General features: G+C 34.3%; 5 protein-coding genes across 5 annotated transcripts; 4 read left to right on the forward strand and 1 right to left on the reverse strand.

The window, feature by feature from the left end:
• Positions 1 to 426: 426 nt before the first annotated feature.
• LOC120338528 (uncharacterized) lies at positions 427 to 2,698 on the forward strand. The gene has a single exon (XM_039406546.2). It carries the CDS (start codon positions 1,279 to 1,281, stop codon positions 1,987 to 1,989), a length of 711 nt encoding a protein of 236 aa, XP_039262480.2. The 5' UTR covers positions 427 to 1,278; the 3' UTR covers positions 1,990 to 2,698.
• On the forward strand, positions 2,603 to 3,745 carry LOC120338529 (superoxide dismutase [Mn], mitochondrial-like). Its single transcript, XM_039406547.2, has one exon. The coding sequence runs from the start codon at positions 2,732 to 2,734 to the stop codon at positions 3,422 to 3,424; it is 693 nt and encodes a 230-aa protein (XP_039262481.2). The 5' UTR covers positions 2,603 to 2,731; the 3' UTR covers positions 3,425 to 3,745.
• A 4-nt stretch (positions 3,746 to 3,749) lies between these two features.
• LOC120338527 (exosome complex component MTR3-like) lies at positions 3,750 to 8,269 on the forward strand. The gene is made up of 6 exons (XM_039406545.2): positions 3,750 to 3,886; positions 4,268 to 4,444; positions 5,431 to 5,522; positions 5,918 to 6,115; positions 6,613 to 6,729; positions 7,717 to 8,269. Exons 1-6 carry the CDS (start codon positions 3,793 to 3,795, stop codon positions 7,873 to 7,875), a joined length of 837 nt encoding a protein of 278 aa, XP_039262479.2. The 5' UTR covers positions 3,750 to 3,792; the 3' UTR covers positions 7,876 to 8,269.
• A 970-nt stretch (positions 8,270 to 9,239) lies between these two features.
• LOC120338530 (ADP-ribosylation factor-like protein 5A) lies at positions 9,240 to 18,612 on the forward strand. The gene is made up of 6 exons (XM_039406548.2): positions 9,240 to 9,382; positions 10,644 to 10,704; positions 11,036 to 11,183; positions 13,105 to 13,188; positions 14,896 to 15,047; positions 16,718 to 18,612. Exons 1-6 carry the CDS (start codon positions 9,337 to 9,339, stop codon positions 16,758 to 16,760), a joined length of 534 nt encoding a protein of 177 aa, XP_039262482.1. The 5' UTR covers positions 9,240 to 9,336; the 3' UTR covers positions 16,761 to 18,612.
• A 4,034-nt stretch (positions 18,613 to 22,646) lies between these two features.
• On the reverse strand, positions 22,647 to 25,640 carry LOC120337579 (C-type lectin lectoxin-Lio3-like). The gene is made up of 5 exons (XM_039405412.2): positions 25,362 to 25,640; positions 24,746 to 24,791; positions 24,351 to 24,374; positions 23,538 to 23,688; positions 22,647 to 22,997 (listed from the first exon to the last, which is right to left on the reverse strand). Exons 1-5 carry the CDS (start codon positions 25,512 to 25,514, stop codon positions 22,745 to 22,747), a joined length of 627 nt encoding a protein of 208 aa, XP_039261346.2. The 5' UTR covers positions 25,515 to 25,640; the 3' UTR covers positions 22,647 to 22,744.
• Between the last annotated feature and the right edge of the window lie 1,028 nt (positions 25,641 to 26,668).

The following is a 26,668-nucleotide window of genomic DNA, read 5'->3' on the forward strand; positions in this document are numbered from 1 at the left end:
TGTATGTATGTCCTATGCCGTTTAGGGTATTGCAGTATTGTGTACGAGCATGAAGGACTTTTATTTTAAAAATAGAATGAAAATTTGGGTAGTTCTGTAGTTTCACATCACATTTTTGTTTAGTGGTATTTCAGTATTTAAGCAAGGATGTATAGGCTAGATTATTCTATATTCCTGTATTCCGACTTCCAGATATTGCGTTTTTTATAGTTTATTTGTATTAATCTGAGCGAAGCATCTTGAATTTCCAACTGTCAGACTGTAGTGGCACTTGTTTCTTGACTGGTATTTATGCTTTATTTTTGTTCTTTATTATTAGCTGTATTACTGCTGTACTGTTTCACAATACGGCACAGTTTTCCAATTGCAAGAATAGCCCTACATTGAAAAACATCAATCATAATAGTGGGTGTGAACCAATCCTTTACGACAGGGGTGTGCAACCTTTTTTATTGGCGGGCCAAATACAAGTAACTGGGTGAAGCCGCGGGCGCACCTTTATTTAATTTAGGCTTTCTGGTAGTTGCAAGCACAAAAATTGCCTATATTTGCTATTGATCTTACGGCATTATTAGGGGTTCTTGCAGAAATAGTAGATTTAAAACGCATAAACTTCTGAAGAAACTGCTATTTAAATTTTTTGTCGCACCGACTTCAAACGAATGCAGTGAGAAACACGTTTTTGTAATATAAATCGTGTATTTTGAAACAGAATTTTGCTAGCTTGTTTTGCTAATATGACTGGTATGGGCTTTGGCCCGCGCATTCGGCCCGCGGGCCGCAGTTTGCACACCCCTGCTTTACGAGACAGTCTGGGCGTCGATATCTGTTCCAGAAGGAAGTGCAATCTAAAGACATCACCATTGGATTCTTTAATCAGAACATAATATTGATTTACTAAAAAAATTAGATTTCGATAGTTTTTAGCCAAAAATCGCAATTTTGGTCATGTGATGGACTGATGGCGGAGACATATCACGCTTGATTTAAACCATCATTGAGACTAGTATGATGCTCTCTGATGCATATGCCATTTCAGGCGATCATAGCTATACTTTTGCAAGCTCTATGACAGGATTGCGACGTCGTAGTGACCTAATTTTTTGCATGGCGTAGTCAGGTGGGGGTTAGGATTGGCATGTGCAAAAATTGTTATGCTATGCCCACTGGAAGTACTTGAGGTACGAAACTACTCGAGACCTGAATATTCTATAAAGTAAATTTAATATTTTTTTTATACACAGCTGAGACAAGTATTGTGTAACTATTGTGCTAAAAATGGGTAAAATTCGAAGAAATAGAACGAAATTCCACTTGTCTACAAAAAATTCACAAATTGAAGAAAGCACAAATCAAGAAATCGGAGTACCCAAAGACTTGGATACTATCCAGCTTCCTCCTTTGTCACTAAATCCTTTCAGTGGTGGTCAGATTTCAACTAGTTCCTTTGATCAAAAGGAACATGAGGAAAAGAAAATTGATTTCACTTCAGATGTAGCTTCTGTAAATGTTCAGGAAAAATCTGCTGCATCTAACATTCATCTGAATAAGAAAAAAAGAAGAAAATTAAAACGTCAAAAGTTTTTGGAAAAATTAGAAGTGACGAGAGTCACAAAAGAAAGCAAAAAAGCAGCAAAGAAAAGATCAGATGTTCCTGTTGTTGGTGACTTGAAGCCAATGTCTCTCGCTTTGAGTGATATAACTAAAATTATCAGCTCTGTTGACGATAGTCAAACTGATGCAAAAATTGTTTCAACTAAGAAAAAAAGAAAACGAAAACCAAAATGGCTGAAAGAGAAATTGAAAGACACAGATCCATTAGAAGGATTTAAGACAATTAATGAAAAGGGAATAACGAAAATACAAAGTAAAAGAACTCAAAAACACATGGTTTATGAAATTCAAAGACTGCAAAAAGTTGTATCGGATAAAAAATTTAATGGTGTCAATTTGATTTTGACAGATGCGAACACAAAAAACGTGGTGTAACGTTTCAGAATTTTTTTGACCCTTTTGCAACTATCCATCATTTCATCATGTAGTGTCACTGGAGAAGCCAGTGCTTGGGGTTGAACTGCCCTTATTAAATTTCAGGAAGACAGAAAAAGTGGCTAATGAGCATGCTGTGTGATGTAAATTGTAAAGATTTGATTCAGTAATAGAATCAATTAGGATGTTTCCGAAATGTAATTGGCCTTGACTGCTTAGGCAAGAAATAATTTACTAGTTAGTATTGAATTCAAATATTTAGATTGTTAAGTTCTTGTTGGTAAATCTGAATTTATAATCCAATATTTTTTTTGAGAATTCTAGTTACATATATATGGTTATGAAAATAGAGCATTTCAGCAGAACTGGAAAGATATTGGATTATCTATTACGAACATAGAACTTGTAAAATATGCAACAATGTAACCTGATATGCTAATACCTATAAAGGATACTCAACATGATTTCGGCAATCACTGGCCAGTTGCAGCTTATTCCATTATTTCTGATTGTCTGGCAGAAATATCATTATCTAAAAATAATTCAATACTTGGGTTTATCTTAACTGAATGAGAGTTTATGCTGTTCTAGTGATTGAGACTTCATGCCAGCTTTTTTTCATATAAAATGATTTTTAAAATTTCATTCTTTCCCAATTTGGATTAATTGTATCGTGTCCATATTAATCAAATGGTAACTCTGCTTTCAGGTTTTATGCAATTATATTACACAGTACTTTATAATGAATATGCTGATGAGCCTTCGAAATGCTGGAGGGAAGCTTGTGGGTGGACTTCAATCAAGATTATTAGTAAGTTCTATTACATGTGTGCGGAGCAAGCACACCTTACCTGATCTGCCTTATGATTACAAATCTTTGGAACCGACAATATCTGAAGAAATAATGCGATTACATCATTGCAAACACCATGCTACCTATGTAACCAATCTAAACGCAGCAGAGGAGAAACTTGCTGAAGCTCAAGTAAAGAGCGATGCAACGGCAATAATCAATCTCGCTCCTGCTCTCAAATTCAATGGTGGCGGCCATATCAATCACTCCATCTTTTGGACAAATTTATCTCCGGATGGTGGCGGAGTTCCTCAGGGAGAGTTAGCTGAAGCTATTAATCGTGATTTTGGCTCCTTTGATAAAATGAAAGAAAAGCTTACTGCATCTACTGTCGCTGTTCAGGGTTCTGGCTGGGGTTGGCTCGGATACAATAGAGAGTGTGGAAGATTAGAAATAACGACTTGTGCTAACCAAGATCCATTGCTTGCAACTACTGGATTGATACCACTTCTCGGAATCGATGTCTGGGAACATGCTTATTATCTTCAATACAAAAATGTTCGTCCTGACTATGTTAAAGCTATATTTGATATTATTAACTGGTCAAATGTTTCAGACAGATTTGAAACAGCGTCAAAATAAATGTTATTTACAACAATAATTTTGGTTGCCACTTTGGTATGCGAACTCTGCATTTGTGTGATCTTAGTGATTTTAGAGGGTTAATTCATGTCTTTATGAGATCGCATACCAAAATGGCACCCAATTTCGTTTTCTATTCACAACTAAACTAATGTGATATTCTGTTGCAAAATATTCATATTTTTTTTTTAAATATATCGAAAGCTTCAGGTGTTTGAATTTGTTTGAATTACTATTCAATAATGTAATTGGTAATTGTTCATAAACAGTTATTCCATCGTTGAGGTAAAATCTGTTTAATATTGTATAATTTATCACAGAGATTCACAACTAGTTACATTGCAAAGTTATAGTTATTTCTTGCGATTATGCCTACCGATTCAAGAAGAATACCTGCTCCGGAAAATAGCTTCAGTCCAGATATATTTATTTCTGATAATAAGAAAACAACGCAGTTATTGGGTAATTATGATTTTTGAATTTATCTTGTTGTTTTTGCTCATCATGTTTCTGTTGTTTCAAGGGCTGTGAAATTTGGTATGTGTTTGCCGAATTCATATTCTTAAACTTTTCAAAGCCAATGTAGAAATTACGTTAACTTTAATTGTCTCATAATTTGGATGAGGTGTAAATTTCTCCTGATTCTTCAGCTAATTGTAATCATGTATGATTTAAAATTATGGGACGCAATTTTACTCATGTATTCATCACAGCTATTGAGAAATTTACCAATGATCTATTTTTTTGTATTTTTTACTGCCCATCTTTTTAATATATCGGTCCATGAGTTAGTTGGTTAACAGAATCCTCAAATACAAAATTAAAGCAACTTTTCTTTCATAGAAAATGGCCGTCGTTTTGATGGAAGAAGTTCAGATGAAGTGAGACCATTATTTTTGAAAACTGGTGTCATATCACAAGCTCGAGGTTCATCATATATAGAAATGAAAAATACCAAAGTTATTTGTGCTGTATATGGACCTAGAGATATTGGAAGAAGAGATGATTTTCAAATGGAAGGTAAACTTGATTTTGCATTGATTTTTCATGTTTACAAGTTAGTTGTAGCCAGAATAAATCTTATCGTAATGTTGTTGAGTGTGATATATTCAAGACGATTACGAGTCAGCATGACTTTATTAGTATGTCAGGCAATGTCTTTTTTAGACTGGGCATTTCCAAAAGTATAATATTCGAATCAGTATAGAGCAAAATTCCAAATCACCATCTTGTTTTTTTTTCTTCCCGCCAATGGTCAAGCAAGTTTTTTTTATTAAAGCCATATTTTTTCGACGCAAATCCTACATATGACCATTTTTCGTAGTGGGTTATTGATAAAGCGTGTTTCTTATTTTGTGTGAATGATGTATTCTATGTTTTCAATAATTCATTTGTTGACAGGACCAATAAAAATATACTATAAAAATGTGCATACAATTATATATCTCCCAGGTATTCAAGATTCAATTCCCAAATAAATATTCAATAGGATTCTGAAATCACCAGGTATTCGAAAATGCCCAGCCCTAGTCTCATTTAGATAGGAATTTATTCATCATCCAGTTACTGTATTAGCCAACAAATCAAATAAAAACACAAATATTAACAACATTCAATAAGTAAAAGAAGGATAATCGACTAACAACGGAATTGATAGGAGGTTGGAAGGACCATACGGTCACTAAATCAAAACAACTCTCCTGGCACGAAAAAGGTTGACAGATTACATTTTATATTTTACCAATTATAAAACATTTTAACTCGTAACTAACAATCAAGCAACAATAGTAATGTGACACATATGAGATGAACTTTGAAACAGAAGTGGCGAGAAAAAGCGTTTAATTTTATATCACACAAAATAAAAAGGTACAACTTGAAAAGGTATGAATCACTACTTATTCAGAAAAGACTGGAAATACTTCTTGGAAAAAACATTAAAACTGGAAATTTCTATTAGGTTTTCGTAAATACATTTGAACGTCAGTTTTTTTATCTTCTAACAGGTGTGTTGAAATGTGAATTCAAATTTGCTCCATTTTCATGTAAACAAAGAAGAGGTCATATACGTGACAATCAAGAAATGGAATATTCACAAGTATAATAAGTTTTTTGTTGCTAGATCTTCAAAGCATATGTTGTGTTACTTGTACACAGTTTATTTTACTAGCGATCTTGAAAAAATTAGTTTGAATGGAATTTGCAATTAATTATATTTGTAAAGTATGTAGTAATATTCTATATTACTGGTTTGAACTACATTTACTTGCTTTGATGAGCATTCTCTAATTTGGTGAAAAAACAATATGTGGCTTAATAAGAATCTTGGCTCAACTATTTGTTTTTATGTGAGTGTACAATTGCACCAATCAAACATTCATATTTGAATTCTAAATAGGTTATTATCAGTAGTGTGGTTTTGTTGTTATCTGTTTCGTTTTCTCACTCTATCAGAGAAAGAAATCTAGAAATATAGCATCGAACTTTTTTCAGATTTTAGCACAAGCTCTTGAGCCTGCAGTATTGATGCACAAATTTCCAAAAGCACAAGTTGATGTTTATGTCACTGTATTAGAAAATGATGGAGGTTCTCTAGCTGCTGGTATCATGGCGGCATCGCTTGCATTAACAGACGCATCTATTGAAATGTATGATATGGTTACATCCTACAATGTACGACTATCAGGAAAGGTATTTTATATTTATTACTGGACAAGTGTCTATTTATGTTATGATAACAAATACTTTAATTAAGCTGCTTGACTTAGTAACAGCCTAGGAAATGTTGTGCCCAACGCCTCTATTTAGCACATTTACCCTTGTTAAACAGCCTGCAAGTTTTAGGAACACCCTCACATTGCTAAGCACGAGGGTCGGCTTAAGCTTTGAGCTCTGGTTTATATAGTCTTGTGAGATACCGAGGGGAGCCCTCTCCCATAGTCTGGTAATGGCATTGGTGAAGCATGGAAATGTAATGAAAGATAGGATAAATATTAAGTCTCAACTTCCAATCTATGTTTATGTGGAACACGGTACTCCCGTCACTGTTGGTTTGGACTTTAGTTTGCGAATCCAGGAGATGTATATTGTTCAACTAGGGAGAATTGTGTCTGGAATGTTTCATTGGAGTTCCATTCCAACAAAAAGGTTGAAAACTACTACTCTATTCCTATCTTTGTGTCTTCCAGAATATGTTAATTCATGATCCAACAGCGTTAGAAGAGTTTGATTCCAATACAAGTGATGGTGCGTTATGCATAAATCAAGGAAATGTTACAGTTGCCCTTCTCCCACTTTTAAACCAGGTGAACTAAAGATAATATTGAATAATAATGAAAGGGATATACGAAGAAATTTTATTGTTTTTGAAAATTCTTCGCCACTGATATGGGAAGCTAGCTGGCAGTGGATACCTGAGCTATTTAGTTTAGTATTGTTCCTCTAGTTTACTTATCCCTTTTACAGAAGATGGCGGATAGTGTGACTGTGATGGCTGATGACTCAACTGCGTTGGCATCGCAGAATGTAATAAATGGGGGAGGTGATACCGATTCAGAAAGATTCTGGTTCTTTCAAATAATAGTAGTAATGTAGCTTTAGATATCAGTGGCTACTTGTACAGGGCCTTGTTCTGAGCGAAAGGCATGACAATAAAAGGCCACCACCAAACTCCTTAGAACAGCGGGTCACCAAACTACAGCCCGCGGGCCGGATCCGGCTTGCGGCGTTCTTTCATCTGGCCTGCAATACCACAAAAAAATGGCACACATGGCGCGTGCTTTGGTGAAACTGTTGCTGTGTTCGTATCTTGTGCTAAAATGAACGTTGAACGTGCATTTTGCGCTAATAGTACTGTAATCTCTCGCGTACTGCTCCATTTTCACAAGTCAAATTAACCTTTGTGCTGCTTAAATGCAGATATTTTTGACAGCAATATTTTGCTAACAGCTAACATCAGGATAGTTGTATAGATTTAGAAATCTTGTATTTTGCTATGATGTTCTCGTTCTATATTCTGCGATATGGAAAGAAATTTCAATATTCTTCTAAAGTCTTCAGAAATGTAGACTTTGCGGTATATTTTTGAATAATGGTCCTGCCTGTTTCAACACAGTTTAAGCCATACCTGGCCTGCGGTCAAAAAAGTTTGGTGACTCCTGCTCTAGAGAATACCGAGTTAAAAAGCTGGATAGAAGAAAGCCTCCTTCGTGAACATGATAAAAGCTTGTCTTAAATCACTATATTTGTTATCTGATATGTTTTTTGTTACAAAATTGTCATCTTTGCCTCAGGTTTCTGGCATGGTATCAACTGGCATCATTGACTGTGACATGCTCTCAGATGCCATACAAAAGTGTACTGATGGAGCACAAAGTATTTATTCTGTTATGCAAAAAGCTGTCATAGAATCCTACAATGAAAATGATGTTACAGATGGTGAAGAGACCTGATATTTACAGCAATGTGATAGGAGTGCACCTCCAAGATGCGTATCGAATATGGAGTATGCTTGATGGTTGGGTCAGGCTTGGCGAAACTGTTATGTGTGGGGTGGTTCCTAGAAAAACAGAAAGTTTGTCAAATGGCTACTAGTATTTATTTTTACATATGATGATTTTAAAACGAGATTGGAACAATAGACGCTGATTGGAAGTGCGCAGACGACATTTTGAACATCTATGAGTGTAACATATGCCTTTAGAAAACTGTAAAAGTTATTCTTTGTAAAAATGAATAGCTGTTTGACAAATTTTCTGTTTTTCTAGCGACCACCCTGTACAAACCAATATAGCAGATATCTGTTGCATGCGTGTTTTAACAATCATGTTAATAAACTATTCTGGAGTGAGAGGAATATAATAATGTATTCTGGAGTTTTAATGTGTAATAGAAGAGTAATACTCAGATATATGAACACTTAAGGCCAAAGCGCAGTTTTAGGGGTGTCTAATCGCTCACAGTGCCGCAGCTTTTACGACTTCGCCTGACCACCGAATGCAGAACCGTCACATGGAGCGCAATTTTTAATTTTGATGATATCATCGCACACAAAACACGAATTTCATGGATCCGACAGACATTTTTGAAATAAGAGTAGTAGCCACATAGCGAAAAATACAATGTTGGTGGTCCAGTAGTAAATATGAGAGAATCGATTCTTCACCAGATGAAGAAAAGAATGACTAGTTATGAGATAACAATCCATATGCCCATTCCGTGTCCAACAATAGGTAAGTTTTAAGCTATTGAAAATATATATATATTTACACACAGCCCATCCTCTACCTCCGTGAAAATCTTATCACTTTTACGTCATGATACATTTATAACTATGATTACGCCGTGTTATCGGCATAATATCCCTACCGGGATATATTTAAAATCTGTTTAAATATCTATCAATTCCATAATGCTGCGATATAGGTTCGGTATCCTGTCATCGCACTGTACTGCATTCCTGCTGCCGTTCCCATAGTTACTCGCACATATGTGCTTGGAGTCGTTTTTGGTTTTGCTTTTCTGTGTTTCGAGCGTCTCTTGGATTCAGGTCGTCTCGATTTTTCACTTCTTTATATTCTTTTATTCATTGTTTGACTTTTTTCATTGTTTTATGATTCATTTATTAGACTTTAGCTCAGGTGTCGCTGCTCGATAACCAATTTTGGTTTTCGCGACTCCTTTCACCTCCAATTATCCGTTTTTGCTCCCTTTTACATTCCGTATGCATTTAGTGTATTTCATGTGTGGTGAAAAAATAAACTACTGATTACTGATTACTGATATGCAAAGATATTTTTTCGGATGGGAACATGCTCATTTTGCGCGTGGGATATGTAAAAACATTCAGCTGACCTAGCGTCGTTTTCGAAGGAACCATAAGCCAGTTAGCTCTCTTTCAAGTCGCGTTGATAATGGGATTTCTTTTATCTAAGCTTGTGAAGCTTTTCAGCAATGAAGGTAACCGTTTTAAAATATAAATATTATGATCTGGTTATGTGTTCATGTTCACTTGAATGCAAAATTATAGTGTTTTTAAAATTAAAAATGACTTATTTTGTAATATCAAAATTCTGGAATTTGTGAGCTAGATTAGCTAGAACGTTTTAGATATCGACTGATACCGATACGCTGTACAAAATCAAACAATATTGGCTATAGCATTTTCAGATACGCTGAACGTTTTGATGTTATAGTCACGATTTAAGTCCTACGGGTACTTGTATAAAAAAAAAGGTTTATGTTGTGATGTTGGGTTGTTACACTTCCAGACTTCAATGTTTGGACATGGTCTTTTCGTTTTGCTCATGACCCATTTAATATAATTCTAAAATTAATTAAATCGAAGTTGAGGAGAATTCTATAATTACTCTTCTGAATTGGAAGTTACGGTAGTACAGTAGTAGTCAGCTGTTTTGCTTTTGCCAGTCTTGGAATCAGTCCGTGGGTATTTGAAATTTTCCTTGCAAATCTGAATTTGGTATTCCTTTAAGCTATGATTCACTATAGGGGTCTAGTGCAGTTTCGTACCTAAAGTACGGTACTTCTAGTGGGCGTACGGTAGCACATGTCAATCAAACTTATTCGACGCATGAAATCCAAATTGGGCTAAGTCCATTTTTTTAGTTTTGAGAAAAACGCAGAAAACGTTTTTTTTTTTGTTTCTTTTTTTTATTTCTCTAATACCTTACATCGAGGATGTCTAGTTTTTATGGTCCACCAAAGTTACAATGAAGGCCATATATTGATGGTATAAAAAAATTTGTGCTTCGCCCCAATTTTTTTTGGTGGGGTTTTTTTTGGACTTAACCCTTTTTGGTTCTCAATTTTGGACCAGAAACAATTTTATTGGACTTAGGGCCCCTTTATTGTGTTATTATAGAGGCTGGTATGGACTTAGCGCTTTGTATTAAATTTTTTGAGAGGAGCTATGTCCAAAAAACGGATTTAGCCCCAACTTACAATGCAGTTATCCAGAGCTAAGTCCACTATAGTAGACACAGCTCTGTTTAGTTCTCAAATGCCCTAAAAAAAGCAGGGTTATGTCCATAGCTGTCTTGAGATCTAGAGCACCTAGAGATAAGGCAAATAGACCAAAATGTAGAGCTAAGTCCAGGAAAATCAGCAATTGAAAAATGTCATTTTTTGGAAAAGTGGACTTAGCACTGTTTGGTTTTGAGGTGTCGATATATCCCTAACTTCAAGCTTTTTTTCTTATCAGAACACAAAGTAATCATTGTGGGACTGGATAACGCTGGAAAGACAACGATACTTTACCAATTGTAAGCATTATTCTGTTATAATCTGTATATTTTACTACATTATTGATGAATTTTCAAATTATATCTTTGTTGGAATATGTCAGTATACAGAAAGAGAGGATTGAAATTGCATTAAGACTTATTACATGTAATATTGATTTCTGTTTATACTACTGTACATACCTATACTTCATTCAGTAATTCTAGACACTTTGTTAAACTTAAAAGAAATTGATATTTTTGGTCTCATTTATTCGAATACAATTTGACTTCACTTGACCCAAGAATTTATTAAGAAGGAAAAAAGCATTAGAAGATAATGTCTTAAAATTTTCATCCTATTTATGTTTAGTTTAATGAATGAAGTTGTTCAGACATCACCTACTATTGGAAGTAATGTAGAAGAAATTGTTTGTAAGAAAACAAAATTTGTAATGTGGGATATTGGAGGTCAAGAATCATTGAGATCATCATGGAGTACTTATTATGCCAACTCTGATGTAAGTTTGAGAAAATGGCTTTTTTACTAATTTCATATGTCAGAGTTGTCAGAAATTTAGAGAATCAAAACCTGCTTTTGTTCTGTTCTGTTTTCATTTGGGTGTTGTACCTCAATGTTGTACCTATTAGTTTTTCAATTTAGGCCACAGCCTCAAGTAATATTTTTCTTTATTTTTAGTTTATTGCCTTTTATCACTCATCTGTGTTAAGTCATAAAATAATGACCTATTTCCTACTTTGGTGTCATATAGTTTTGGATTTATAAACACCCTTGGATTAACAGAATATGTCTAGGTTTTTACTTTAATTCACTCATATTGTACTCTCGAAGTATGTAATGTTAGGCCATAACTTTATTCCGATTTCCCCTTTTTTTAGTTCTATTACAAGTTCGGGGACTGTCTGTGTTAGCCAAGTGAATATCCCCCTGCCCATAGGCTTCAGTCCCTTTACACAATTTGATGTAAAAAAGGCCAACAAAATTAGTTACCTCTTTATTGGTACAAATACTGGAGCGTCGTGCAATGGCTAAGTGAATGGTGCAAAGCACGAATAATATTTATACTGCAAATCGTTGGTCTTTTATGCATATGCATTTTTTTTATGCATTGTCGAATTGAAAGTATTTCAGTTCTTCCAAACAAATGGTATTCTGCAATGACTCTATGTGAGGATGTGAAATATGAAATGTCTCTCTGAATAATTTTAAATTTGAGTAATTTACTTTTTACTTGTTTCAACTTCAAATATCCCCAATTGGCCATTATTTCCTGAAATTTGATATTGAATATGATATATTACACAAAATAAAATTTTAATTTCATTACGCTCCTTGAAGACACCATTACAGTAATATTCTATTCAATTTTCAATGGGATCAAGTTCTTTAATTAAACACGCCAAGTCCCAATACTAATATGGCTCGATATTTTCAGTCTCTGTGGCATTGAAAAATCCATTTTATGGCAGTGACAATATTTTATGAGAAATATATTGATGCCAGTTAGAATATTCTGATTTCAATTACTGACAGTCTGTCAGTTTCTAGTCTCTATTCTATTAAGAAAATGACTTCGCAATTCTTACCCCTTTTATTTGTTCACTGAAGTCATCATTATTTACATAATGATGCAATGTTATTCATATGTGCATTGAATACAAAGATAGGGAGAATGTCCCACACCATCTATGGAATAAAATACTACAATATCAACTATTATTAAATGTGGCAGAGTGTTAATTAGGTTAGGTGATATTGAAATCTATAATTTGTGTAATTAAAAGTCGCCGACTGAACAAATATCTCAATTGAATGTCAGAATGTATAATAAATATAAATAACTTAATTTCTTTCCATGGAATAACAAGTGAGATTTCGTTAGATCAAGCATCCTTTTGTAGCAAAGGACTCATATGGGTTTAAAGTATGAAGTAGACAAAATGGAAGGAACTGCAGATTAATACATAATATCCCAGTGTCCTCTTGAATTTATAATATTATATTCATCCTTTTCATTCTTTATATTTAACAACAGGGTCATTTGTATAACTTGAAATTACTACCCACTTTTAATAATCCTACTCAAGAAAGCATCAAAGTTTTTTCAAACCTTGAAATCTGTTTCGTGAATATATGCATTATAGAATGATCATTTAATGCATGTTCAGGGATGCTACACCATTAAATGGGAGGCCAATGTTTGTTAGCCGATTATAGCATCTATCATTGAAACCATTGCTTCTTTCAAATACAGTATAATAGATTTTACTTATTTGTAAGTTCTTGGAAGTTTAATCATACGCTCCACTGTTTTACAAGGTAACTGACTTGTAATCAATATCATTGTGATTAATATCTGGATATCAATACTTGTTAACTTATTGATCTTATTCTGCATAATTTATGTATTTTTGTTGTAGTTCGTCATCCTAGTTGTGGATAGTACAGATAGAGAAAGACTTCATATATCTAAGAAGGAATTACATGAAATGCTACAAAATGAGGTGGGTTTGATCAGTTCGATGGCTACTTAATTATAAGTGTTCCCTTCAAAATTGCATTTGCTGATATATAAGTGGCTAGCTAAGGCTGATTAGTCATTACCCAGGCACTGGCTTGGAAATGGACTTCTCACACATTTTATTTTAGAAGAAGCGAAAGCTTGAAATTTTTATGTGTTACGACTTAACCTTTGTTAGAGTTGTAAATGGAATTAGGAACTTTAGTTGCAGACCAAACCTCAAGTCTTTGAATGGAATACATTTATATCAGAAAACACGTTCCAATGTCATTTAGCATGCATGACGTGACAATGGACTTTTCACACATGCTGTGTTGTTAAGCCTATTATTAGAGGTTATCTTATTAGAACACTGATATTCTGTATTCTTTCAATGGAGTTTATTTTTACATATTGTGTACTAATTTATTGTATAGAAGGAGCATGATATATTCCTATATCCTACAAATTAGCTCAGTGAACAGTTCGGAAAGCCAAAAAAAAAAGATAGTGAATTTTCTTTTTTTCTCTCCCTCTCTCAAATGCCTTCTTTCAACCTTTATGCTATTTCTATTTCGGATCATGATGCATTTGTTAATTGATTTGCTAGGGAATCTTATAATCAATTCTACTAACAGACACTTTTGGATTTTTAAATGTCTGGGGCTGGGCTATGATAACTTATTTCTATTATTAACGGCCTCATTATTTTATCTGTATTTGCCATGTTAACTTTTAATCAATAAAAATAATTTTCAGTCATTCCATTCATATGTTTGTTTGCTGAATTGTTTACCAAACAGCAATATATGAATGAGATGTGACATTCTATTATGATGTTGAATGTTTAAAAATATCTTTTTTATTATATCAGTTAACTAAAGAGGTTTTTTTCATTAATGTAAATGATCCGTGAATATTTCAAGTTGTTTATATTCTCAAGTCACATACTTTTATGTTGCTCAAATTTCCAAGAATGCTGTTGTGAATTCTATTCCAAGCAAATATAATATTTAGTTCAAAAAAGCCACATCGAAGTTTTTTTATTGTATGTAACCTTCGAATTTAATATTTTCATATTTTGGCTATGATAAGTCCTAGCTAATGGAGTTACATGTCAATATTTGTAATGTAAATCATAATAGCCTTTGTTCAACAGAGCAGGGAAGCCATAAACCCATATTTGAATCAATTCAAAAATTGTTTATATTTTCTAAAATGAATTCTTGATCTTATGAATATCATTAATTATTTTCATGCAAAAATTCGACGAATTAGACCCTGTTTCGTTTGTGACACTTCATTCGACTTGTGACACTGTAAAAATGTAAATCAATATCATGTTTATTCCAACCATTGTATGCATGTACAAAAATGAAGAAGCATGACATATAAATTTTTACATCACTGATTTAAATATTTGTGAATTAGGTAACACTGCCAATATTTTTGGTAAACATGATTCAATATTTTATTTTGGATTCATTCGATTCTGTATATGTCAGGCGAGGGCAAACAATTTAGGAATTTAACTTGATAATAGCTTTATAAGGAAATCTTGGTAACTGACCAACATTTACTGTGGAATTTTAAATTTCTTTATTATTCAAGTATAGGAGTGTAGTTTTTTTTTAATTAAGTAGAGTAAAATTCGGCAATTACAGCATACAACAAGCATTACAATTTGTAATATTTTCTTAACCCATTACAGGACCTCAAAAAAGCTAAATTACTTGTATACGCCAACAAACAAGATATCAAAGGTTGTATGACAGCCGCAGAAATATCTCAACAATTGAAATTAACATCTGTAAAAGATCACACATGGCAAATACAAGCTTGTTGTGCACTCACTGGATCAGGGTGAGTGAAAATATATGAACTAGCTGACATTTGCTATAGGTCAGATTTAAGTATCTCTGCCTTCTAGGGGCACAAACTGATTCTAATGAATATAATACAGTATTAAAGGTGTGTGTGTTAGTATCATGTTTCTTCTATCGTGTACAATTCGAACGCAGACCTTATACAAACATTTGTTTTCGTCTAATCATTGTTTTCAATCTATATCAGTCGCTAAATGGCCTCAGGTACTTATTTGGATTTCGGATTGGTTTGTGATTTTTTAATTTTCTATTTACTTTCATCCTGTTTTTGTTGGCTGTTCTTATTTCGGTACTCCAGTACTGTGTGTACCAGGTTAGGGTTAGGCCAAAATTTTATTCCGATTTTCCTTATTTTGATTCTATTCCGAGTGCTGGGACTGTCTGACGTCAGTGTTAGCCAAGTGAATACACCCCCTGAGTCCTGACCATAGTAATCAGTCCCTGTACACAACTTGATGTAAAGTAGGCGAACAAAATTAGTTACCTCCATATTGGTACACACTACACACACTTCTGGAGCTCCCTTATTTCTTTGGTATATGTGTTTATATGCTGAAGTAATGACATTCAAATTAAATATCTTATTCTCAACAAAAGTCAATAGTATTCATTATTGACTATTCATTAAATATTTCAAGCATTAAAAGATATATTTGTGTTATGCGTGCTATTCATAATAATATTAAAACGCCATTTTGTAATTTAAGTAATTTCCTTTCAATTGTATTTCTGCTAATAAGTAGGTTCTATTTTATTGTGGAGAAATTATGTCTCAATTAATTGGACCATTCAATCCTAAGAAGAATCCACACTGAAGCGATGAATAAGTTTGTGTGAAAATATTAGGAGGAAAATTGCCATAAAACTTGATTTGAATAAATATGCGTTGGTTAATAATGAGGAAATTAAAATCAACGCATTGTCGAATATTTGTATTATCTTATTTATTAAATTCATATTATAGCTTTAAAGAAAATATTTATTTCCTTCAATAATTAGTGACATACTGGAAAACATGGCTACATTATCAATATTTATCATTCTATTTGTTGACATAGTGAATATGAATTAATTTAGGGTTGAGGTATAAATTGATTTTCCAGTTTCTGACGTGAATTCATAACCTCCCTGCTGTATGTTATATGAAAAAATATTATTAAAATAAAAGCATGCTGACATATTTGATAAGAAATTATTCACCGGCCATGTAATCTTTGCAATAATTTTCTTTTGAGGTTATGAGGTTAGAATTTTGTGGGTCTCGGGGCTATTGCTGTCTAAAAGCCAGGAGAGAAGTATAATAAATTCTGAGTTGTAAATCTCAGTTCAGTCAACCATAAGAATATTCTCGGTTTTATGTATATTTTGAAATAGCAATGCACAGTCAATTACTTAAAGCGTTAATTGCAAATTATCAACTTCAAAAAATAAGGAATATTATGTACAATATTGTGTACGTTATAACAGCTCACAATAGGATTTACACATTTATCCTTGGAAAGAAAACCTGAATTATATGTTTAGCCTGACTTTATGATGACTTGTGTCCTATAAGAAAATAGTTCGGCTATTTGTTTCTCATGTGTGGGCTGTCATACACCCCTTCCTTTATTGTTTTTTCACTTTATTATTACTGCCATTTTTTAGGTTATCAAATGGTTTGGAATGGATGCTTGAGAGCAAAAGATGATAGCAACATGTGTGAATAGTCTAACAGCTGCTGTGTGGCCGTACTACCGATGTGTAGTGATGTCACTGTCCCTGTGTTAGCTAGTTGAAGCTGGGATAAATAGAAGATGATGGTTGGTGCATGCTTCAGTTCTCCAGATTTTGCATCCCCATTCGTTCTGAAGAGGCTGTTGCATAAAATCATTATTTTAGTGATGGGTAGTTTTGACTATTAGTAAGCAGCAAGCGTATGATATTAATATCCTCCCTTCAAACATTTTCCTATTTCTTGACTTAATTTTTCCTATAATTTTGAACTATCAACTATTGTGCGGTGTGTACTGTTTTTAAATATGCCAAACTTGCCAATACTGCAGATATTTTTCATTTGAAAAATCTTATTCAAACTACTGGCTGCATGATAGAATTATGACTGGTCATATTCAATGAAGTTTAAAACAAGTCAAATGTGTCAAATTTATCAAATATTATTACTTATAATTGCATTTTTACAGAGTTATTTCTTGGAATATATCGTTTCTGTCTGAATTGACTACCTGTTTAAAATTGTGCTATGTTAATGTCATTATGAATTAATAACATCCTTTACATTTTGGTCTGCCTAGAAAACATAATATAAAAAAATTGCAACTCTAGTAAATTTCAGTGTTTATGTGATCGAAGTTGTCACCCATACATTGCAATTATTTATTGTAAAAAACGTTCATATGTGTTGTCAACATATAATTTTAATATTATTGTTTGAGATATTTTCATTAATTATACAAAATCAAAAATGTTTATTAGAAATATTAGACTTAAAACATTATATTTTAGATTGTTATCTAGGTTTTATGAATCTGTAACACCATATTGATATTTCTTCAAACTTTTTGGAAATATAAAACATCTCATTGTTCTTAACTCACAGTCTATGTTCAACAGTTGAAATATGGAATTGCAATAACTTATTTTGTGAGTGCCATATCATGAAGCATTTAGGCAGTGTTCTCCTTTGCATGCATCAATGTGTTCCACAAATTATGATGTTGTATGTGCTTCCCACATGTATTTAGGTTATTTAGGTTTATCTTACAAACACTTGTATTCTTTCAGAAATGTGTGTACTTATTAATTTGTTTCTGTCTAGCATGAATATTCGTAATCCAGAGGGATGATAATGAATATGGTTTCATATAATTCCTAAATTCAAGCGTTTCATCTATATTTTTTCTCAAGTCATCACAGTTTTGACTTCGCTATGAAAAACTTCCAAATCACTTGCTGACTGTAGGTTATCATATATTTTGCATACAACAATGCTGCCGAGGGATAGTTAATCAATAGCCAGTAGTCTTTCGTGTTTCAATTAATATTCTACCATTCCCGATAAAAATGAAAAAAAAAAACATCTTTTGTTTTACATGAAATAAAATCAAATACTCAGAATATCCCTTTCGAAAATTTTTATGTACATGAAATGTTTAATTTAGTCAATCGGCCCGTTTTTGTGATGTGCTGAGTTGCCATTTCCATATTATACCTTGTCTGGGCAGCTTTCTCAGATAACGTCATAGAAAAGTACAAATTTCCATCAATTTTGTTGTGGATATATGTGGTTTTCTTTTATTTAACACCAACGTATGGGGTTGTCTGTATAGTGCAGACGATTTCACTGATTTTATTTAGTGTGGTTTTGTTCTCTATTAATAAATACACTTGTTTGCTTAAGCACTTCAAGCCTAACGCATAAATGGTTCATTACCTGCATAATGGATTGATCGTTTATCTGCCTTATAATCTGTTTTATGTTTACACAATATTTTGGTGTATTTTTATGTGAAACTCTGTTAAATATAGTATATTTATTGTGATGCCATTTATCATGGATCATTGCCCTGATATATATATATATATATGGTAAAATCGGCGATAATTTCAGGAATTGTTTCAAGTTCACGAATGTGTTCAATATTATTTCAACAAATTTGTGTGGCAGTGCCGATTCTAAAAATATGCCATGGAATCGATTCATTGAGGCTACAGTTAAATGACTGAATGAAAGTCGTGCCTGTATTGCCATCCTGCCTCACTCCCAAATCTTTTAAAGCCGTACCGACCAGCCGTTGGGAACCAGTGTGGTGCCGGTCCGCAAGGAATTTCGTTGTTTTTCTGCCATCGCAACAGCGTGGCAAACTTGCATTATTTCATTAGAATTTTTTCCGCAGCTATATTGGATGTCTGATAAGTGCCTCGACCGTCGAGTAAATCACGCTTTCCGGTCCGCCGCGGAAGCGTTTTGTAAAACGAAATGAATGTAAGCTGTATGCTTGTATCCTGTACAGAGTGAGGAAATCCTGCAAATCGTTAGCCACATCAAATTTCGAAGCAGAAAAGACTTCGAGAGGACGAGGACAAAACACAGGTGCGAGTGTTGGATCGTACTGTAAATGATTTCAGTCAGAATATACAGAAACAAATCGCGATCGGAATGGAAAAAGCTTTTTCTAGGTCGGAATTGCAGGACATAACAGCTCTGAAGCCCAGGTAACACGCATACTAAGTGGAGAAATGATAGCGTTGGACTGTCCGCGAGGGATTCAAGCGTTTTGTGAGCCATATAACCCAGGTACAGCATCCATAGCTGGTAGGCTACTATTTTATATTTTTTTTTACAAAGATGTGCGTGACAAAGTACAAATGATCATGCAGAAAATGTCAGTTCTACGACATATGGAGCGTTGCCAATACCAAAAAATCGATATTGTACCATGTACAATACATTTTCGGCTTCCCGCACTCCTGCAAATATGATCTACGTGAATTCCACATTCCCAGCAATAAAATTCACGTCTTGGCGAGCGACCACGAATCAAATGTTTTCTTTCGTCTTCTGCATACACTCCAGCTAGTCCTTCGACTTTAAAGAATATAAGTGTGACGTAAATAGTTACATTTTATGAACAGAATGGCAGAAATGCGTAAGCTATGAACAAAACAAAAAACTTGGGAGAGCGTAATGGGGACGTTACAAAAACTTTGTCGGCCCCAAATAGAAACTCGAAGCTGCCCGTGACCGAACGCGACAAGCGCACGACGCGAAAGAGAGAAATGTGAAAGACACGCCGTCAAATCGAATTAGGGAGAAACGTAAAGTTACGGCAATGGCCCCATATCATGAAAGTCTATGACAACCTAAAATACAACTTACACAGACTACGATCATAATCTAACAAGCCTATTGCTCCATTAGGATTTCAATAACAGTAGAAATGGTTAAAAGCAGAAATTTATGACATCAGGCGGGCCAGACTAAATCACTAACGGGCCGGATTTGCCCCGCGGGCCGTAGTTTGCCCATGTCAGTCCTAGGCCCTTTCATTTTCTAAACCCGTTCCTGCATATACGCATTTACATGATTTAGGTCCGACCATCGTCAAAGAATTTGGTTCTGGATATAAAACCGCCGATTCTGGCTCGAAGTTTAAAATGTGACTCCCATCCAAAGTTCTGATGGACTTTCTTTCTCAAAACATATTGAGTGAGATTATAACTAGCTTCCAACAATTTTTCAAAAAACAAAACCCGAATGGCAGATTGCCAACAGGCAAAACAATACAAATGCTACAAACCCCATCGCCCCGGGACGATGTGTGAGAGGTTTTGACGGGAGATTCGGAGTTGCGGAAAAGGTATCTAGATAGATAGGATAGAGGCAGCTGCAAACAGAGAAAGCAAGTAGACCGTCAAGAAGGGACTTGCAGGTAGATCCGGGGAGAAGAAGTATCTCCGAATATAAAAACAGCGGAGGCAAGCGAGAGATGGAAGTTACATAGAGAGCAAGTAGACCGACGAGAGGGGATGGTCCGAAGAGGGAAAAGACACAGCGAGCGAAAAACAATCCGGCGAGGACAGAAAGAGAAAAACATCAGAGGCAAGCTGAAGAGTGAAAAAAGAAGTCGATCGAAAGGAGACTGAGAAATAGCACAAGAAAAGTCGCGGAGAGCGCGACGTGCAAGATGAAGGCGGCAGCCCTCTGACTACCGCAGAAATGAGGTTAGAAAGAGCGCTGAGGAGGAATATGGCGGAAATAGAGCGTGATAGTGACTGGCATGGGACGGAAATTTTACCGCAAATTTTTTTTTGTCTTTTGAACGCCACATCTTTTTCTCCGAACAAAGCCAGATAGATCAAAGTAGCCACTGATATCTAACAATACCTCGAAAAGAATCGCTCTTAAATTGGGAAATACAGCTCCCTAGAGGGCGAAAGAGATACATACAATACGAGAAAAAAGGGGCGAGGGGCGATATTTTAAAGGTCAGAAATCTCGCGGCACTTTTTTTTATAATCCAAGTATAAAAACCTGATTTACTTGCGATGTAATAATAACAAATGTATTACATGGGGCGACGATAAATGAAAGTTTGAGAAATTACCTGGGTTCTGTACTTTTGAATCACTGTCGTTGTGTTTTCAAAATACCCATCGACAACTTCACTTACGAAAATAGATATTGTCACAAACATACGTTCTTCAAAACATTGATAACATTTTAGTATGATTGACTGAAATATCGTTTATTTTAGCAAGCTTGTACTGGTAACCATCGACTAACAGTATGCTGCCCAGATTTAGAGCGAACAGTACGGCGCGAGTTGTGAGCGGAGTCGCAATTTCATACTTTCAAAGATGTTATTAAAATGCAAATTATTTTAAAGCATTACGTCACAAAACGTCCGTGACGCATGCATACGCCCAGTGGAGGGATTCAATTTTTTTTTGTCAGCCGGTTCTATCACAAAAGTCATATTTTTTACCAGGTTTTGTTACAAAAAGTCATTGAGATTAACCAGTAATCCTAACCGGTTCGCTGATCTCATAAAATTCTATGCGACGGCTCTATAGAACCGGTGCGAACCGGCTGAATCCCACCACTGCACACGCTAATGTTTTGTTATTAAAATTTGATTTTTCCTGAGCTTTGACCAAGTCAAAACAATATTGTTCGATTGCAAATCCCACCAACCACCCCCATTTTTTTTTCATAAGTTTTGTCAAAACAAGAATTTATTACAAACCATCAGTTCTCACTCAGTCACTAGTGTATTGTTGGTGCAAAATCGAATTCATGGAGTTTCCGTGATCCGAATCTTAATACTGGTATTTGAAACTATTCCCGGATACCGAAACCTAAGTATTATGATCGCTATAAATTTCGCAATTGCACGTATAACTTTACTGACAGCTTGTGTTTGAGGTTTGTTTGAGATTTATACACAAAGTTTCTAAAATTGATGGTTTGGTTTCCACGCATGTGGTGCCTGGAGTCGTTCTCTGCCATGGGAACGAGCGATACTGAGAATATCAGGTCGCTTAAACGTATTTGAAACACCTGCTCCCGCTCATACGTGCTATTTTACCTTAATATGATTTAATGCTGGATTCCCTTATAGGTAACGCTGCTCGATAACCATTATTGATATATCGCGTCTCCCTGCACACTGAAATGCATTTTTTTTTCGGCTCTCCAGAAGTATTTGTACCAATATGGAGGTAACTAATTTTGTTCGCCTATTTTGCATCAAGTTGTGTAAAGTGACTGAAACCTATGGGCAGGGCGTATATTCACTTGGCTAACACAGACAGTCCCCAAACTTGTAATAGAACTAAAATAAGGAAAATCGGAATAAAATTACGCCCTAACCGTAACCTGGTACACATACTACGGGAGTATCTTTTTTTCTTTATTCGGCATATTCAATATGCATTTTCGGTATAGGAAAAAATCACTGACTAACGGGTACAGAACTATTTACAGAGATATACAGAAGGGACACCACATGTTGCCACGGTTCACTTTTGTTTTCGAAACCCTGAGACTTTTTTCCAAATCAAACATAACATATAACTTTCAAGATTTTTTTATATTGTGTGTCAATGGATCATGGATAATATATCATTGTTAACTGAATATTTACATTTAACATCAATGCAATGCACATTTCATATCTTGCGTTCGCACAAAGCATTAAAGTGAGCGCAGCATTCTCCGTCATCAATCTGGTAGTTTATATCTCTGGATATCCAACCGCAGTTTTGATTTCCTCCGTAATTGTCAGGTTGGCCAGATCCCCAGTTCCCTGTGTGCACGAACGGTTTTCCGTCCAACCAACGCCAATTACCCTCGCTCTTGATATCTGTCAACCCGATCCAGTAACCTTTCATGTTATTATTTCGTAGTCTGGCAGTTAAATACCTAATAATGAAAACAAGCGATTAGCAGCTACACTTTAAAGTCTAAATTAAAATTGGAATGTGCGAAATTGAAGGATAATTAATGTACATAAACAAATTTTTATTGGCGTGTGTTATTGAGAGTGAAGAGTTAATATTAAATCGGTAATCCCGAAGTATGTGAACCAAGATGGCGGACACCGGAACGTAGTATGTGTACCAGGTCCTGGTTTGGCCATAATTTTAGGTGCTAATACTACGGGAGTCACTTGGCTAGTCCCTGAACTCGTAATAGAACTAACATTGGAATAAAATTATTGCCTAACCTTAACCTGGTACACATACCACGTTCCAGTGTCCGCCATCTTGGTTCACATACTTCGAGAGTACCATCAAATTAACATAATATCATAACATTAATATTAGACCTATTGACTGTTTTGGATATACATTTGCGAGTGGGAGTCTTCGTATCCTAGTCTCAACAATTTAGGAATGCGATGGATGAGCTATGCTGCGTTACAGCGTAAAGAAAACTTTGCGAAACTAAAAGAATACTTACTTTAAATTTTCTTCATTTTGAACGGCAGCGTAAGGAATATCGGCCCCATTTTCCATGCAAATTTTGCGAGCAGTATTGAAGTCCACCGCTGCCCCGAATATTTTGTATTGATATCCACCTCTGCCTGTTAGCCATCCAGGTTCGCTGCAATCTGAAATATGGGTAAACAAAAATAGATATAGAAAAATGGAGATTTTTTGTACAAAGCCCCACCAAAAAAAACGCCTCAAAATAAGAAAATTAGTAAATATCCAGTTAGAGTTAGGAAAGCAGATTGCGCTGCAAATTCAATTTTCAAATCATTCCTAACTCTAGCTGGGTGATTACTGATTTTTTATTTCAAAACATTGCGGGGTTGTTTTTCTCAAAGTTCACATTTTTGCGTCATAGTAGTGGGGGCTTTGTAAAAAGGATCTAAAAATGGCTGTCATGAAAATAGATTTGAGAGATACAAACGGAGTTTTACAGAATATTGACCAGATCAATAACCCCATAATATATTCTCAGATTGTAACCTAAAATTGTCAAAAAAACTCAAATTACTCATTTTTATTAACTAAACCTAAATTTATAAACTTATTAATACACCGAAAAAAAAAACGATTGTAGAGGCTTTCGCTTAATTTAACGGGTGTGTACAATACCATATTTCTTGGCTTTCTTGAATTTGCTGAATTGCATTATTTGAGCTTACATTATCAAAAATGACATTGGCATATACTTACTTTACCGTAAATTTGAGCAATTAAATAACTTAAATCTTGGTTTAGATCATTTTTTCTAATCTGAAAATACTTGGAAATGTGAACTTACGCCCTGACGATGATCCTCGTCCACCTGTAAAGTAGGGCAGAATAAATATAGTTTTAACTTACTGTCATTTTTTTATATAGATGATTTTAAATGTGCAAATTTAGATTGAACCCCACATTATATCTAATGAGTTATTACTGACAACAACGCAGTAATCGTTAAAACAATGTTTTCAAACTGGCCCTCAGGAGAAGATCAATACTACTTTACATATGTCGATTTTCAGAACAAAGGATTGGTTCAAAATATAAATTGAATAGCCTGTGAAATATCTATTCTTTATGCTGAATAAATCAGTTGCATAATAGGTTGGTATATCAAGCCCGACGCGGAGAACAAGATAACTGAAGATAATTTTAAAACAAAAACAGAATGATGAATTCTATTCTTATTACCCGAAGATCCTTTACGGGCAGCTCGTTTTCCTGCTGCTCTCCACGCCTGTAAATAAAACAAAAAAAAAACAAGTTCGATCGTCTATTGCTCAAATAAACTTATTTATTTTCATTATGGTCTGAAAAGTGAAATGCTAATATCTTGACCATACAATACTAAACACCACACGGTTACTACCTTATTTATTCGACCAAATTGTCCATGTTGGGCTATTGGTCTTTTGCGACTTTCCTTTTGGTGGTATCCCGCATTTTGGTGATTTTACGCCTGAGTAGGTTATTGTGACGTTGTTTTGCGGAAATTTTTATTAACAAATCAAACAATTTTCTTTGGCGTACTGCATTTTATCCAATTATCCTTAGAGAACAATTCTTGATAAAAATGCATATACTAGAGAAAAACACTATTTTATTGTTTTTATCATTATATTAAATAAAAAAATGTAATTTTCATGGCATATTAAAATTTACTTAAAAGTAATTTTTGGGCGAATATTTTCAGAAATAGCAATAAATATAATTCAGTACCAATTACCAATACAATATCTGTAATGACGGAAAAACATCTACAGAAAATTTCAACACAATAATTAGGTGTTAAAGTAAAGATTCTTACATTTATATCTTTTGTTGTTGGAAGATCACGGAACTCCGAAATTATTCTTCCATCATCACTCTCACATACAACTGGGACTTTGCAATCTTGACTGTTGACGATATCAGACCAAGCCAAAAGCAAAACAAGCAAAATAAATGCGCAGTATTTCATTGTATTGGAATTCTAGAACCAGCGTTTAAAAAACAAAATCAGAATAAAAATAAATCAAATTTAAATATTGTTTCGAATTTACATTCTTCTGGCCATGCCCGTAAATAAACTCAGAACCAACTGCTATACTGATTCATAACATACTTCGTTTCATATAAACTAGTGATATGCTACTTTTTGCTGTAATTAGTGATAAATACGGTTACCGACGTTTGATTTACAATGTTCCCCGCAGATTTTGTATTTCAAAATAAATTATAAAATTTTAGTACTCGTCGAATAATATGAAAAATAATTACAGTCCAATTTTACAACAATAAAATTAATTGTTTTGTTTATTAATAAAGCTTCATTCCTGCAAACTAAACGAAATTCTTTAATTGAATTTGTTGAATATTGTATTCTTCAAATTCAATCTACCTATATGTTCTAGCTAAGCTAATGCACGCGATCTGCGCTGCAAATTCAAATTTCATCTTTGCTGCTTTTATTTTTTCGCAATAATTCGACGTTCGCTATCGCTTTTCTCTTCTATACCAAAATTGACATCGGACATCAACGGGTTAAAATAACCACTAACAACTTCTAAAACGAGCAAAGTAAGGTCATCTCTTTCAAAATTTATTAAAATCTCTGATTCTTCAGATCGAACTGGTTTTTAATAAAATTACTTAGCAGGTATGACTAAAACTACACGACAACCAATCAAAATCTTAATCCTGTTTAACTGAAATATTGACGTAAAACGAAATCACATGGTTTACCACATGATATATCTAGACGTCACGAATAACATATAAAAATGTCAATTTAATTACGATTTGTTTCTCTTCACTGTTTATAGATGCCACAGTTTAATCGGTTTAACCTAAGCTCTTAAAAACAGCAACACTCCAAGGCATACCATTTTAAATTAGTGACCACAAACTAGCAAATTCAGCAAATAATAAACACGAAGCTCGTTTTATTCTTATTCAATAAAAGCAGATTAAATTTCAAAACAACATAGCCTCGTTGATAAACAAGTTGACGATAACTGGTAATGCGACATTAGGGTGGTTTTTGTGAAACGATTTTACCAAATATGGATTTAATAAAACCCACGCCCAATATCTTATAATTTTCCAAATTTAAAGTTATAATATTCATTGATT

Source organism: Styela clava, chromosome 10, assembly GCF_964204865.1.
Source record: "Styela clava chromosome 10, kaStyClav1.hap1.2, whole genome shotgun sequence".
Classification (NCBI taxonomy): Eukaryota; Metazoa; Chordata; class Ascidiacea; order Stolidobranchia; family Styelidae; genus Styela; species Styela clava.

What these genes read in the sequence shown, in the direction of transcription:
- LOC120338528 (XM_039406546.2), top strand. Translation starts at nt 1,279, where the DNA reads ATGGGTAAAATTCGAAGAAATAGAACGAAATTCCACTTGTCTACAAAA.
- LOC120338529 (XM_039406547.2), top strand. Translation starts at nt 2,732, where the DNA reads ATGAATATGCTGATGAGCCTTCGAAATGCTGGAGGGAAGCTTGTGGGT.
- LOC120338527 (XM_039406545.2), top strand. Translation starts at nt 3,793, where the DNA reads ATGCCTACCGATTCAAGAAGAATACCTGCTCCGGAAAATAGCTTCAGT. An exon ending in AAGAAATGGAATATTCACAA is followed by an intron (nt 5,523 to 5,917) that starts GTATAATAAGTT and finishes AACTTTTTTCAG; the next exon opens with ATTTTAGCACAAGCTCTTGA. An exon ending in TTCTCCCACTTTTAAACCAG is followed by an intron (nt 6,730 to 7,716) that starts GTGAACTAAAGA and finishes TCTTTGCCTCAG; the next exon opens with GTTTCTGGCATGGTATCAAC.
- LOC120338530 (XM_039406548.2), top strand. Translation starts at nt 9,337, where the DNA reads ATGGGATTTCTTTTATCTAAGCTTGTGAAGCTTTTCAGCAATGAAG. An exon ending in ATGAAATGCTACAAAATGAG is followed by an intron (nt 13,189 to 14,895) that starts GTGGGTTTGATC and finishes AACCCATTACAG; the next exon opens with GACCTCAAAAAAGCTAAATT. An exon ending in TGTGCACTCACTGGATCAGG is followed by an intron (nt 15,048 to 16,717) that starts GTGAGTGAAAAT and finishes GCCATTTTTTAG; the next exon opens with GTTATCAAATGGTTTGGAAT.
- LOC120337579 (XM_039405412.2), bottom strand. Translation starts at nt 25,514, where the DNA reads ATGAAATACTGCGCATTTATTTTGCTTGTTTTGCTTTTGGCTTGGTCT. An exon ending in ACGAGGATCATCGTCAGGGC is followed by an intron (nt 23,689 to 24,350) that starts GTAAGTTCACAT and finishes CCCATATTTCAG; the next exon opens with ATTGCAGCGAACCTGGATGG. An exon ending in CAAAATGAAGAAAATTTAAA is followed by an intron (nt 22,998 to 23,537) that starts GTAAGTATTCTT and finishes TTTCATTATTAG; the next exon opens with GTATTTAACTGCCAGACTAC.